The sequence below is a fragment of the Pyrus communis genome, chromosome 15 (assembly GCF_963583255.1).
Source record: "Pyrus communis chromosome 15, drPyrComm1.1, whole genome shotgun sequence".
Classification (NCBI taxonomy): domain Eukaryota; kingdom Viridiplantae; phylum Streptophyta; class Magnoliopsida; order Rosales; family Rosaceae; genus Pyrus; species Pyrus communis.
In genome coordinates, this window is record NC_084817.1 from 31,142 (window position 1) to 45,606 (window position 14,465).

The window sequence follows — 14,465 nt, forward strand, 5'->3', positions numbered from 1 at the left end:
TAAATTAATCAAGCTAGATAGCTGAGCCCATTTCCTCCATCTCTTTGTCGTCCATTTCCTCTCTCTCTCTCTTAAATATTATTTACTACACAGTAGCTTTCAGCTTTTGGATTTCAACTTTCAATTTCTAAAAACTAAAAACAAGAAGTAGTTATCAAACAAGTTTTTAGTTTTTCAAAAGACTGAAAATTTAAAACAAAATGGTTTATCAAACATCTCCTAACTTAAATGACGACTAGTTTAGTTGTATTTTGTTCACTTGTAAACGTTTTAAACGTTGTGAAGTGAAAGGTTTTTAAGTTAAAATTTTGTAAATGTCGAAGTTTGGTATCAATTTATTTTGTCATCATTTAATGTTAATATATCGTTGTGTTAAAGAGAACAAATTGAATTTGGAGACACAAAGAAATTATAAGGATGTAAATGCAAAAAATAGACTATTGAGGACAAAAGTAAGACCTCTATGTAAATAACAACAATTGGGGAAAAAGAAGTATTGGTTTCTGGTTTGTGTTTGGATCTGAACAACCGGGAGACCGCTCCACATAGAAAAGCGAAAATAGAGAGGAGAAGGAGAAGGAGAAGATGAAGGTCTCCTTTTTCTGAGTGGCGTGTTAACCAAAAAATTCGAGCGTTTTATTATAAAAATGACGCGTTTTCGTTGTCCTGGCGGTCGTCCTCCTCTTCCTCTTCCTGATTTGATTACATTAAGTTGTCCGTCCCGACTCCCAACCCAATTATGGTAATTAACCACGCCCTGCTCCTTGCTCGTTTTCTTCGTATGATATGGGCATTTGGATGGTGTTGTATTTCTTCAGCGTATTGTGGATTATGTGCTCTTAGGGTTAGTACCCAACTATAGTATAGTAGTGTCACTCCGGATCTAGACTTGGATGTCAACTTTAACTCTAATTCCAACTTGTTCTTACATTTGCATTTGTTATTTGTTATTTCGTGTTTGGTTGATTGATGTTGCTGGGTATGTTAAGTTGATTGATTGATATTGCTGGGTATGTTAGGTTGAAATTTCTCTGCAACTGTTCGAATTAGCCCAATACGCATTAGAAAATGGTGTTTAGTCGAATTGCCAACATCATTTCTTCTGCATCAAGTCGTTGGTCTAACCCTCAGGGGGGTTCCAATCTATCTCCCCCCAAAATTGCCTTTGCCAACCCTGCACGGAGCAAGAACTATCTGCGTCTCTCATCATCTCTCCAGGATTTCTCGGCCTATCGCCAGATTGACCCGGAAGATCCCCATCCCAGCGTTGTCACTCATTCCAAACCCCCTGATTCCTTACACAGAGAAACTGCCACCTCCAGCTTCTCAAAGGAGAAAGGACTGCCAGGAGGAGGAACCCCATCTGCGTGCAACAAGTGGGTTCGAGCCCTCATGCTTCTGTGTTGTATCTTGTTGTTGGGTTTTCTAATTTATTTGGTTTCCATGTTCACTTATTCTTATTGGTCTAGAGGAGAGCCCAAGTTCTATATTGTGCTTGATTGTGGAAGTACTGGAACTCGTGTTTATGTATATCAAGCATCCTATGATACTGAGAAAGATGGCACTTTTCCTATTGTCATGAAGCCGTTAACACAAGGTCTTCGAAGAACATCTAATACACACAGAGGCCGTGCTTATGATCGCATGGAAACTGAGCCCGGGCTTGACAAGTTGGTGCACAATGTTTCCGGCTTGAAGGCTGCAATAAAACCACTTATTCGATGGGCAGAGAAGCAAATCCCACAAAAGGCACATAAGACAACCTCGGTTTTCCTTTATGCTACTGCCGGGGTTCGCAGACTTCCCACTGTTGATTCAAAGTGGCTTCTGGACAATGCATGGTCTATACTCAAGAATTCACCTTTTTTGTGCCAAAGAGACTGGGTTAAGATTATCAGTGGCTTGGAAGAAGCTTATTTTGGCTGGATAGCCCTTAACCATCACACGGGTATTCTGGGGGCCAAACCAAGAAAGCCAACATATGGTGCACTTGACTTGGGTGGTTCATCACTGCAGGTTACATTTGAGAGTAATGAACAAGTGCATAAAGAGACCAGTTTAAACCTTAGAATTGGGGCCGTGAACCATCATCTCACTGCATATTCTCTCCCAAGCTATGGTTTAAATGACGCATTTGATAAGTCTGTAGTTCATCTTTTTGAGAGGCTTCCAGAAGCCAGTAAGGCAGAACTAGTAAATGGGAAGGGAAAACTTCAGCATCCCTGCTTGCAGTCCGGTTACAAGGAGCAATACGTTTGCTCTCAATGTGTTTCTAAATTCCAAGAAGGTGGAAGCCCTGTGATTGCTAAAAAGTGGTTGGATAAAGGAGGCAGATCAGGGATTTTGTTGCGGCTTATTGGTGCTCCAAATTGGGATGAGTGCAGTAAACTTGCCAGAGTTGCCGTCAATTTGTCGGAATGGTCCAATATAAATCCAGGAATTGACTGTGACTTGCAACCTTGTTCTCTTCCCAATGGTGTACCCCGTCCTTATGGAAGATTCTTTGCGATTTCTGGATTTTTTGTGGTTTATCGGTTTTTCAATTTGACGTCAGAGGCATCACTTGATGATGTGTTGGAAAAGGGTCGGGAGTTTTGTGAAAGAACTTGGGAAGTTGCGAAGAACAGTGTCGCTCCTCAGCCCTTCATTGAACAGTACTGCTTTAGGGCACCATATATTGTATTCTTGTTGAGAGAGGGATTGCACATCATAGATAATCAAGTTATAATTGGGTCTGGAAGTATTACATGGACACTTGGGGTTGCTTTGTTGGAAGCTGGGAAGGCACTTTCAACCAGAATGGGGCTTCACAGTTACGAAATACTCCAGTTCAAGATTAACCCAATATTTCTTATTGCAGTTTTGTTTATCTCTTTAATTTTCCTCCTTTGTGCATTATCATGTGTTGGCAATTGGATGCCAAAATTTTTCTGGAGGCCATGTCTCCCACTGTTTAGGACTAATGGTGCATCTTCTGGATCTGTTCTGAGTATTCCGTCTCCTTTTCGGTTCCAGCGCTGGAGTCCTATTAGCTCTGGTAAGCTCTTCCACAAAACTTCTAAAACATGTGTAGTTCTGAAATGGTCCTCAGAGTTGTAGTTATTATAATTTTAACTTTATTTGTTCGAACCATCTGTCTATGATTATTCCTATTGAAGGATTTTCTTGTACAAGACTTAACTCATCATATCCATTGCCGGTGTCCATGGATTGTGAAGTCAATCCCTGAGTGTGATTGTTAGGTTAAGCCTAACATCTAGATAAAAGAGAGTACAGATTGATCAAGTCTTAAGAATACTTGTCCGTATCTGTAGGTTGAATGCAGCACATGGTTATACAAACAATTAGGAGCAACTTATCCTTCATCAGTTCATATTTTCTTCTTTGTGTACAGTTATGTCATGGAAAATTAGGAGCAATTTATCTTGTGTAAAAGTATACTATGGATAAGTTGATGTTCTGAATGTAGAAGAGGGAATCAAATGGGGTTTAAGACCTCAACTGTTTTCCTGTTGAGTTGATATGATTCCATATATTAGTGTTAATGATACGTACAAGCAGTTCCGCAATAATAGTCAATGTCCAGTTCCAAGTTATTTATCAAAATGATCCAGGCTAGTAAAACTCCAAGAGAAAATGGTGATATTAGGCTATGACTCACACTATCAGTTTCTAAAAAGGGTGGTTAGGATATGTTTACCACATGTGGGGGTACTTAATTGAAAAGGAAAGGAAAATTTTGAAGAAGTTGAGATATTTGACTCCAACAGGAGGGGACAAAAGTTTAGAGCCTTCACAGTATTGTACTATTGATTGATTGAAGTTTATATCGACTATGGGTTTTCAGGGGATGGAAGAGCAAAGATGCCTCTGAGTCCAACAATTGCTGGTGATGCCCAAAGGAGACCATTTGGCTTAAGGCATAGTCTCAACAGCAGCAGTGACATCCAGTTAATGGAGTCTTCCTTATACCCATCAACTAGCAGTATGTCCCATAGTTATTCCTCTAATAATCTGGGCCAGATGCAACTTGACAGCATTAGCATGGGTTCCTTCTGGTCTCCTCACAGATCTCAGATGCGTCTTCAAAGCAGGCGATCACAATCTCGGGAAGACCTGAATTCTTCGCTGGCTGAGGCACACATGGTGAAAATTTAAGGGATGTTCGTCTACATATTTCGGTATGCTCATTTGTTTCTTGTTCAAATTACATTTTCTTATTATAAAAAAAGAAGATATAAAAATTGCCATGGAAGTTTAAGATAATTTTTATGAAACATGTAGCCCAGTAAAACTAAGGAATTTAGTGATGCATTCCCAAAATAAAATAGAAAATCATTGAGTTGCCAAATTAAAGTAATGACTCTGTACCTATTTCTCTCTTGAATGTAAAGCTTAAGTGCGAAGACATCTCTCTTTGCTTGGGTATTGCCTGTAAAAGTGATATTCGAATTCCAAATGAATTCACTTTCCAGTGAGAACAAGATTCCTATTTCAACTCTCGTCAGGGTTTGTGCCTTGTCCAATTTTTTGTTTGAATCCATTGCTACCATTGTATATTTGTTTGTTTATAATCCCAGGTGCCCAGAGCGATCAGTTTTAATCAGTTGAAACTGTATTTTCTTTCACATGTTACTTGATCCTTAAATTGTGTTCTGTTGAATTCACCTCTTCGTTCATAAATCTTAAAGCTTTTTGGCGTGATAATTTCATTTCAACAAATGGTTTTGCAGGCACCATGTAACGATCTTGCATTTCTGTGTGGTCTCTCCTGTGATTGTGAAATTACTCCTTGTGCCTGGGTTGGTGAGATCCCCTGAGCATTATCACACGAGGCGTCTGCCTGATGATCAGACATCCAACAATCATAAGTTTTCAACCCCACACATATATAGTATCGGAGTCTCTTGTTGAATTTTGCGGCCAATTAACACAGAATTTTCCTCCTGCATGGGTTAGTAAATGTTGACATCAAATTGATGAAAGATGATTTACAATTTAGAGGCAGCAATTATAGTAACATATACAGCCGTCTCTTATACATGCACTTGCTGCTTTTTTTCTCTCTCCTTTGCCGTATGGACTGTAGAAATGGGAAATGGAGTTATAGTGCAACCGCACCAATAGCCAGTTAGTTACGTCCATTTACTGTTTAAATATTTTCAAACCTAATTTTTGTTGGACCAAATTTCACATTGAAATGAAAGAGATGAACATATCCGCCACGGTAAGGTGTCTCGTACCCAACACGTTTTTCTTTCAATATTTTGAAGAGTTAAAATGATCTTGTCACTAAATTCATGTATATAGGTATTTTTAGAAGAGATAGGATCAAGAAATAAAGATTTTGACAAATGTTTTTACGCTTCTTTGTAACCTTTAGATCTTTGTAGGCATAGTCAATCATTAATTCCCAACTGGTTTTGATTAAGACTATTATGGAGACTTTCAAACATTGAATAACTTGGACGATGATGTGAATTATCAACACTAATTATTAGTAAAACTGTTTGTTTGCCAAAACTTTAGAAAATTATCATTCTAATCCTTGCACCAAAATTGAACCAAAAAAAAAAAAAATATATATATATATATATATATATATGGACAATTTAGCGATTACATGTAACATATATTTTGTTGTTTTTACACCTGCACAGCCATGTATTAAAAATTAAACAAAAAAATTTGAGGTCTTTTTAAACCCACGTCTCCCACTTCAACTACCTCCCCAACTTCCACTCCTTTTTTTTTTTTTTTTTTTTAAATTTTCAATAAAAAGTTTTCTTTTCCACCAAAAAAATAAAAAAATAAAAAATAAAAAAAATAAAAGTGGAAATATTTTTGTAACAAATAATATAGAAATTTAGTTACATACGCATAGTTTGTGGGCATATGAGTATGACTAGTAACTACTAAGGAAAACAATAATTTAAATTAAAACGAAATATATATTATAATAAACTTGAAAAAAAAATTAACCAAAGGTTGAACTGATAAAAAGACAAAAAATCCCCGGCGAAGAACGCCCAAAAAAGGCCAGGAGGCAGATCGTTGTTCTCGCGCCTTCACTACTTGATACTTTATTACGGTTGATACGAAATTTTGATGCACACTACAACGAATCAAGCTATTAGTTTCCTGAATCTTCTCTGAACAAAACCCTAAGTCCTAAATCTTCATTGTTGACTTTTGGTTTTCATTTTTTTTAAACACGGTGCAAAATGAATGGTTGATGAATTTGTAGCTGTATACACCTAAATCATGCTTGGCTCGATAGGGTTTTACTATGAGGTGACAAGGGGATTGAGTTGCTAGCCTAGAACTAGCGCGCATAAACTCAAAACAAAGCCCCAAATTATTCTCAAAGCAAAACTCTCTCTACCTGGTATCATGTTTTTCTTTTTGTTATGAGAGGTTTCATTGTTTGATAAAAAGAAAGGAGTTTTCATCCAAGGCATTGAAGTTGCAGACCTCATTGGCAAAGGGAGATTGAGTTTTCATGTTTTTGTTTTTCTATTTTTCTATTTTTTACGTTGGATATTTCAAAATTTGATTTTTATTTTCAATTTTATTATTATTTGATTTTCTTTTTAATTTAAATTAGTTTTTCCCTATTAGTTATAATATAATCTACATCATCATTCAAGTTATTTATTGTACAAAAGTTTCCAAATCACTCTTAAAATCTTAATCAAGATCGTTGGATGTTATAAAATTTACTGGCTACAAAGGAGGATAAAAATGTTTGTCAAAATGTTTGTCCGTTGATCCTATCCTTTTTCTAAAAATAGTTATGTCCTTTTTACGTTATACATGTAAATTAAATAATATATATTATGTAACTTTTAACATATTATTTAGTTGATTGCTTGGACCTTGGTGTAAACCAAATTTTTGGTTTCTGTCTAAGGATATGCAATCTTGTATGCAACTATATTGTTGCGCATGAGGCCTATCACCACCCAACATGTTACGTTATAGCTTGTTACAGGGTACAACTTGCAGTTTTCGTACTTACGCATTTGGGTGTGCATGTGCCAATTGCACCACAACGTACCAATGTGGGTCCTCATAGAAGGATAAGAATCTTTATCGATTATGATTCTCCTTCCAACTAGCTCTTTAGAGCCCTCGCAAGCGATATCTTTACAGCTTATTGCAAAATTGTCACTTCCGTGAGACACTCTTCCTATCATTAGGGAGAGATAAAAATGTCAACATTTCTAAAGAACAACATGAATTAGCGTGAACGTTACCCAATGTCTCATCTCAACTCTGTACCGCACAAAGTGATAAGCAAGAGTTATATACTCCAACTTTCGGAAGGTTACCACAGGCACAATTTTATGATCTAGTTAAAGTGACAGGATCATATATATCAGTTGTAAACATGCCTGTAAGGATAAACATACCTAATAGACACCGATTTAACATCCCTGCATGGATGTACCGCCCCTAAAGGATGGTTTGCCATCCCTGATAAGGCATGCCACCCCCTGTATGGATGACATAGTACAAGTGGAGACTAGCCAATCATTTGTCCTCGGCTAGAAGTGTGATAGGTCACTTGGTCGTAAAATTCACTTCCTTAGAAAAGGAAAGACATGTCACAAAACGAATACTTACTCGTTTGTTGTCTCAACCATTCCATCTCATGAGATTAATCTAGATTATCTCAAGACCTAAAATTCTTGGTCCAGTATACTAATTTGGGTGAGATATGGAGTTGGAATGAGATTATCATCGATGATGTTTCTTTTATATGTTAGCTACCGATATAAATTAAAAGCGACCATATACCGCGTTCCGTTAATTAGTGATAATGTAGAAATGGTTGGTCGAATTCCAATTTAAATTGTATTTCTATCCTTAATAAAGTGTTTTTTAACATGTCGTTCCTATAGTGGTTAAGGTAACCATGTCGCGTTACAAGTAAGAAAGAAAGCGTTATAAGATGAATGAAATGGTGCAAAATAATGCATCCATTGTTGTGGAAGACTTCTCTCTAAGGCCATATGATTAATTGAATGTAGTTATAATGTATCTCCATGAGGATCTTAATACAAATATTTACATGTAAGTTCTCGAAGAATTACATGCATTGGTTCAAATAAACTATGCCTCTTGCATGTTAATTAAGAAGTATTCCAGATTTGCTAGAGTTGCAGTTTAAGTTGATGAGATTACTCTCACTAAGACTCTAGAAGAGCATAAGAAAACTGTCTCGTACCTCAGTCGGAATTTGAAATGAAGGATCTTGGGAAAACTTGTCCATGTCTCGGCATGAGTTCGTGCATTGTTTTGACAAGATTCTGATCGCCAGTTAAACTACTTATGATCATTTATACACTATCCGTAATTATGCCCCTTAAGAGGTTTTGGAACCTGAAGTTCCATATTTAAGTTCAACTTGCGTTTTATTGTACTTAACTCATTGCACAAGGTAGGACATCTTCTTTGTTGTTGATCTGTTGGTAAATATACAGTATTGCACCTACAAGTCGCCACTAAATTGGCATTAAAGACGTTTTCTCCACACGTGTATATGAGAGCCATTCAAAGCACTATCCCACATGTACCATTCATCGTTGATTCTCAGCAATATTTATGAAGGCTTGTCGCTTGTATTTGTTTGACTATCTAAGAAGTCAATACCAAAAGTATTGCGCTACCAAGTTCTACCTCACAACAACAAAGCATCAGAAATTTAAAGTCAAACAAATTTGATCCCAAGACTACCTCAACGAATCTTTACATGAAGTTGTTGTCGATGTCTACCTTCCAAAAGCATACCAAGGTATTAGATTGTGTGACCTATCTCATATGCAACGCTTGTAGTTTTTAGGGGGAGTTTTGTCAAACTTAGGGAGGATATATAAAGTATACTCACTTAACCTTAATGTACTCTTTTTCCCTTATATCGTAAGCATTTTTTCCATTGGGTTTTTGCTAACCTGACAAGGTTTTGATGATGTGTTTTCTACTACTTGATGCATATTGAAGATGTCAAGTATCAACATTAAATTAACTCACATTTTTCTCTTTAGACTACGGATTTGTTCCAATGGCTTTACTATAGTCAGGGTTGGGTGAGACTACCTCCTTATATGACCCCTATAGTGACTCTTATATCCATTGCCTATGCAAATGAGAACTGACGACACAACTGCGATCTCCTAATCATGAAGACCTGATATGACTACTTCTTAAATTCTACACATTCAATGGGAAGTGTTGTAAATAGTGTTTTATAACTAGTGTGATTATGTAAACTTAATAGGAATCCGATAGGATATGTTGTACAACTTGCATTACTTGTAGGGTAGTATAAATAAAAGCACTAGACACGAAGAATTAGACACAAAATTCCTCAAGCCTTTCTCTTTGCTGCACCTTTCTCTACATTCTCCCAAAGTATCAAGTTCACAACAAAATATATATTATAAACATATTTTATTGGTATATTTTACAAATGCTCTTTATCTAAAGGGATCCTATTTTTTGGTAAAAATGGGACAAGTTTTGGTGCCCACTCTACATCGAACTTCAACGATCTGAACTTTTTTTTTTTTTCAAGTTGCAAGTTATAGATCATCATTGCAAAATATTAGCTTAATCGAAAATATTTGAGGCATCTAATTGAGTTTAAAGAAATTGACGAACATTATATTCTAAGAAACATTGAAATTTCATCATGACAATAAATGAGTAAATGGTTTCGAATTAAATTGATTTTTGGCAAAGATAATATATGAACGAAGACCTAAAAAATAAATTGTTCGGATCGTAGAAGTTCGAAGTATAATGGACCTCACAACTAGTCCTCGTTTAAAAAAAAAAGAAAAAAAAGATCCCTTCAGATAAAGTGTGTTAAAAAAAAAAGAAAAAAAAAGATCCCTTCAGATAAAGTGACACACCCCGACTTGGAATATCCACTAGGACTCCGAATTGAGTTGTGCTGGCCGACACCTAGAAGGTGACAAAACCATAAAGTACAGTGATATGGAAAATGTGAATAAATTTAAACCTAAAAGTGCCTAAAGACAAGAGTGCGCTATGAGCGGGGATGAGCTCATTTCACATGCGACGTCAGAGCATAAGTAAAGTACAGTAGTGTGGGTAAAGATCATACCCTCGGAGATAGCCACCTATACTGAGATTCGCCACGAATCCTCGTTGATACGAACTTTCAGCAGCTAAAACCTGGAAGGGTGCAAAAACAAAGGTGAATGGGCCTGAAAATAAAGTTTTTAATAAAAACCTTTTGAAAACGTTATAAGCCCTTGCCGTAAAACCCGTATAATTAAGCCAGGTGAAAATAATAATACATATTTATATAGAAATCATGCTTGAGAGTAGTGAAAACCGAGTATATGCCATGCCACTATCTCAGCAATAAAATAAGTAAACCAAGTGAAATAAATCAATGTAAAATAATATGACAACCGGAGTCACCTAACGTGACCTGTATGGCTGAACCTATAACTCATTAACTAATTCCTGCACACGAGTCAAAACCACCTAATGTGGTCTGTACGACAAGGCTGGGTGTAAATAAATACGCTTAAGTGCTACGATCACATGAAGGCTGTGCGAATAATCGCGGGTCACCCACGAGTTGGAACCACCTATTGTGGTCTATACAACAGGGCTGTGCACCAAACTTGGATCCAAGGTGAGTGTGCGATGCGGGGGGGGGGGGGGGCGGGGGGGGTTGAACATCACGTGAAGGATTGTGCCCTGGCTACGGGCGGGAGCACTAACACAGGGGTGCATGATAATGAGCTCTACATGCCTCTACGTATAACCATAACCAATGCAACCACTAACATCATACAGTACTCACCTGAAACTTACCTAGGCGTCCGCAACGTCATGCAATAATATGCATATCTATACTAATGCATATACTAAAATGTAATGCAATTGACATGGCATTTAAAAACGTAATTCCATTTAAAACAATTTCTGGGAAAATGGAAAACATATATACGTATATATAGAAAACCAAAAAGCCCACCTACCTGGAGTCCGCGCTATAAACATCAAAGAGTCACGAACGATCGGGGCCTAGAACGATTATCAAATCATGACTTAGAATTATTATCAATAGAACATATAACTTACATATCCTATTCGGGAAGATCCATACGTCGGATTCCCGATCCGTAAGTTTCTAATATCCTCAAATATTACATATTATAATGTATCAAAGTTTAGTGACAATCCAACAGTTGGATCGTCGATTGCTATAATAATCAAGCGGCGGACCTTAATGGAACTAAGTTCAAATGACAGAAATTCACCAATGGAATCAAGGTATTCAAATTTAGCCTAGGAAGGTCAGGGGACGTCTCGGCCCATGCGCCGCCGCAGGTAGCGGTCAGCCGCCCCGACTTGCCGGAAAATTCAACCATTTCTAAAAATTCTCAAACTTCATAGAAATGAAGATCTCAGTGAGTAAAGCAACTTTCATACCTGTGACCAAAGCCAATTCGGTCGGGAAACATCTCAAATTCTCTTCAATCAGCCGAAAACCTCATCAAGGGTGAACTCCGATTCATTCAATTCGCAACTCTGTCTCTCCCAACCTTGTTTGGGATTTGATCTAAACCTCAAGGGGAGTTAATTGATGGTGGTGGTCGATGGTGGTGCTTGCAGAAACGGCGGATTTCCGCCGATCTTCCCATGATGCCGTCGGTGTTATACCCACGAAACCAAGACTAAATTTCATCGATTAATGTATGAAAATAGAATAGGGGAGGTCGTTAATTGGTTTACAGGGGGTGGAAGGAAGAAATTCGTCAGAAAATCGATGGAAAACCATCGGAAAGCTAGTGGAAATCCGGCTAAACCGGGTCAGGTTGCGCGGGTCAATGAAGGGTCCGGGTTTTCCCCTCCTTCTCTCTTCCCTCTTTTCCCTCCTTTCTTCTCTCCCTCATTCGTCACTCTCTTCTCTCTCCTCTCCCTACTGGTCCGGTTTCCCCCTCATTTCTCTCCTTTATCTTCCATCTGCACCGCCCATTTCTTCTTTCTTTAAATATGGGCCACACACGTGGCTTTCTAAATTAAGCTCCAAAAATCTGGAGCTTTCTAGAAATTAATTAATTTACTAAAATGCCCCCAACTTTAAATGTTAATATCTCATTCGTTATAACTCCAAATTACGTTCCGTTTGCGCCCACGCGTTCGTAGCGACGAGTACTACGAGGATACGCCAAGAAAATGAATCTTACATAACTCGACAAGGAGGTCAACAAAAGTCAATGCATTTGTCTCGAATGCATTTTTGAAATTTCACATTTAAAAATCATAATAATTGGGGACGGGTCGTTACATAAACGCTATGGTTTTTTTACTTGTTATTAAAAAAATGAAAATAAAATAAATTTTTTAAATTAAAAATTAAAAATTTATTTAAATGTTTTAATGTATTTCTTGAGTTCTGCTATCTACACACTAGCTTTTACTTTCCACACACACCTCTTAATTTTTTTATCGTCGAATCAAATATATTGAAGAGAATAAATAAAAAAACATAAATTAACAGAGTGTGTGGAAGGTTAAAATTGTGTGTAAATAGCACAATCCTTTTTTTTAAGAAACTTGATAGACGTACATATGTTTCACTATTATACTTGTCTTGTATTTTGCTAACTATGATAATAACAAAATACCATAAAGTCAACATATTTATGATTTCTAATACACCTCCGCACACATGTTGAGAGTTGAATATGTGTGGACAGTCTGTCCCACATCGACGAGGGACTAGGCTAGTTAAGAGCTTATATGGTCTTGGGTTACTCTTTATATTGCCAATTAGTTTTATGGTGGAACCCCAATTTCATCATGGTATAAGAGCATGTTGTCCCTCATGTGTAGGCCTGATAAATAGGTCATGTCTGTCGTGTTCGTGTCGTTTTCACACATTTTATCTTAACGGGTCGTGTCATGTCACACCCGTTATCTTAACGGGTAAAGTGACCCAACCCGTTAAGAAAAATATATTTTTTTTCTTAAATTTGCACATACCACTCATTGCCACATAAATATTACTTCAAAACATTAAAACATATTTGTCGTTTAAGTACTACATCTACACTCGAAAATAAGAGCCTAATAAAAAAAATCCATACACTACTAGTCTATTACAAAATATTAAATGTGCAAGGATATGCACAATGAAAGAGTTTTTGTTTTCAAAGTTGTGAAGCATTAGTTTTAATTTTAACGAAAACCCCAAATAACTAGTTTTTGAAAAAAATACAAAATACCCAAAAATACAAAATTCATACCTTTAGTGTGTGCATGTCTGTGTGTGGTTTTCTTGTGGCTGCTGGAGTCGAGTTGAAGGAAGTGAACAAAGGAGGATGTGAGAGAGATGCGGATTAAAGAGACGGCACGAGAGTAAGTCTGGATTGGAGAGATCAAAGTGAATGAGAGAGATGAGAAGGATAGCCTCCAACCTAATGCACAATGGACGGCTGAGATTAAATCTCAGCCGATCCAATGGTCACCAATTTTTTTAATTTAATTTAATATATATATATAATTATTATAGTTTTTAGGGGTATAAAAATTGTTAAATTAATATATATAATTATTATAGTATTTTTTAGGGTTATAAAATTATAAAATTAATATTTTGCTTACCGTGTATCGTGTTAGCCACGTGTATACCCGAACCAACCCATTATCTTAACAGGTGCTTATCAGGTTACCCGATAACGACTCGATTCATTGTCGTGTCGACCCGAACACCTGTTAATTTTGTGTCGTGTCGTGTCAGGTTATCGGGTCGTGTCAGAAATTGTCAGGCCTACTCATGTGAAAGCCAAAAAGGCCACATGTCTTAACGCGTCACTCACTTGTTATCCAGGTTGTAAGCTTGAAAATCTACCACATATGTGAAGGCGTGTTGAGAGTTGAGTATATGTGGACAGTTTTCCCTCTCAACCATGGGCTTGACTAATGACCCTGCGTAAGCACGCTCCCCATGCCAACACGAAGGCAAGCAATAGAAAACAAACATGCAAATGAGATGCCAACATGGTGGTCTCTCGATCTTATACGCAATGTCGTGTAAACAAGTCAAAACACAGTGCGGTGCAGGACATGATATGCTTGGGATATGGCCACTTCGGATCCCGATGGCATGTAAATCTCTCCTGAAACTACGAGCCAACAAGAGGAGAAATTACTTTCCTCTTTGTAATTTGGTAGATAAGGAGTTATTGCCCCTTGTAGGAAAGGATGTCTAAAAATTGTCACTCCCTAAAAGCGCATAAAGCAATGCAAGGCCCTTTGATAAAAACAAGACTGAGAATTTAACATAGAGTAAAATCTAAGCAACGAAAGTTAACTTAAGTCGAATTTTCATGGTCAATAAATTGCAATGGTTTTATCAAAAGTGGCCATTCAGCCAAATTTCCGAAGAAAAAAAAAAAAAAAAAAAAAAA

The 14,465-nt window shown here is 37.1% G+C and overlaps 1 protein-coding gene across 3 annotated transcripts; it reads left to right on the forward strand.

The window, feature by feature from the left end:
- The first annotated feature begins 479 nt into the window (after positions 1–479).
- Positions 480–5,062, forward strand: LOC137718334 (probable apyrase 7). 3 transcript variants are annotated; one of them, XM_068457863.1, is made up of 4 exons: positions 480–1,376; positions 1,470–3,037; positions 3,848–4,181; positions 4,734–5,062. In XM_068457863.1, exons 1-3 carry the CDS (start codon positions 1,069–1,071, stop codon positions 4,156–4,158), a joined length of 2,187 nt encoding a protein of 728 aa, XP_068313964.1. In that variant the 5' UTR covers positions 480–1,068; the 3' UTR covers positions 4,159–4,181; positions 4,734–5,062. The 3 variants fall into 3 exon arrangements, with proteins under 3 accessions (XP_068313964.1, XP_068313963.1, XP_068313962.1); XM_068457862.1 differs by having other exon boundaries at positions 480–742; positions 1,020–3,037; XM_068457861.1 differs by having other exon boundaries at positions 480–3,037.
- The last annotated feature ends 9,403 nt before the right edge of the window (positions 5,063–14,465 follow it).

Bases quoted from the DNA above. Each gene is read 5' to 3' on its own strand.
- LOC137718334 (XM_068457861.1), top strand. From the start codon at position 1,069: ATGGTGTTTAGTCGAATTGCCAACATCATTTCTTCTGCATCAAGTCGT. The intron at 3,038-3,847 runs GTAAGCTCTTCC...ATGGGTTTTCAG, and splicing joins CTGGAGTCCTATTAGCTCTG to GGGATGGAAGAGCAAAGATG.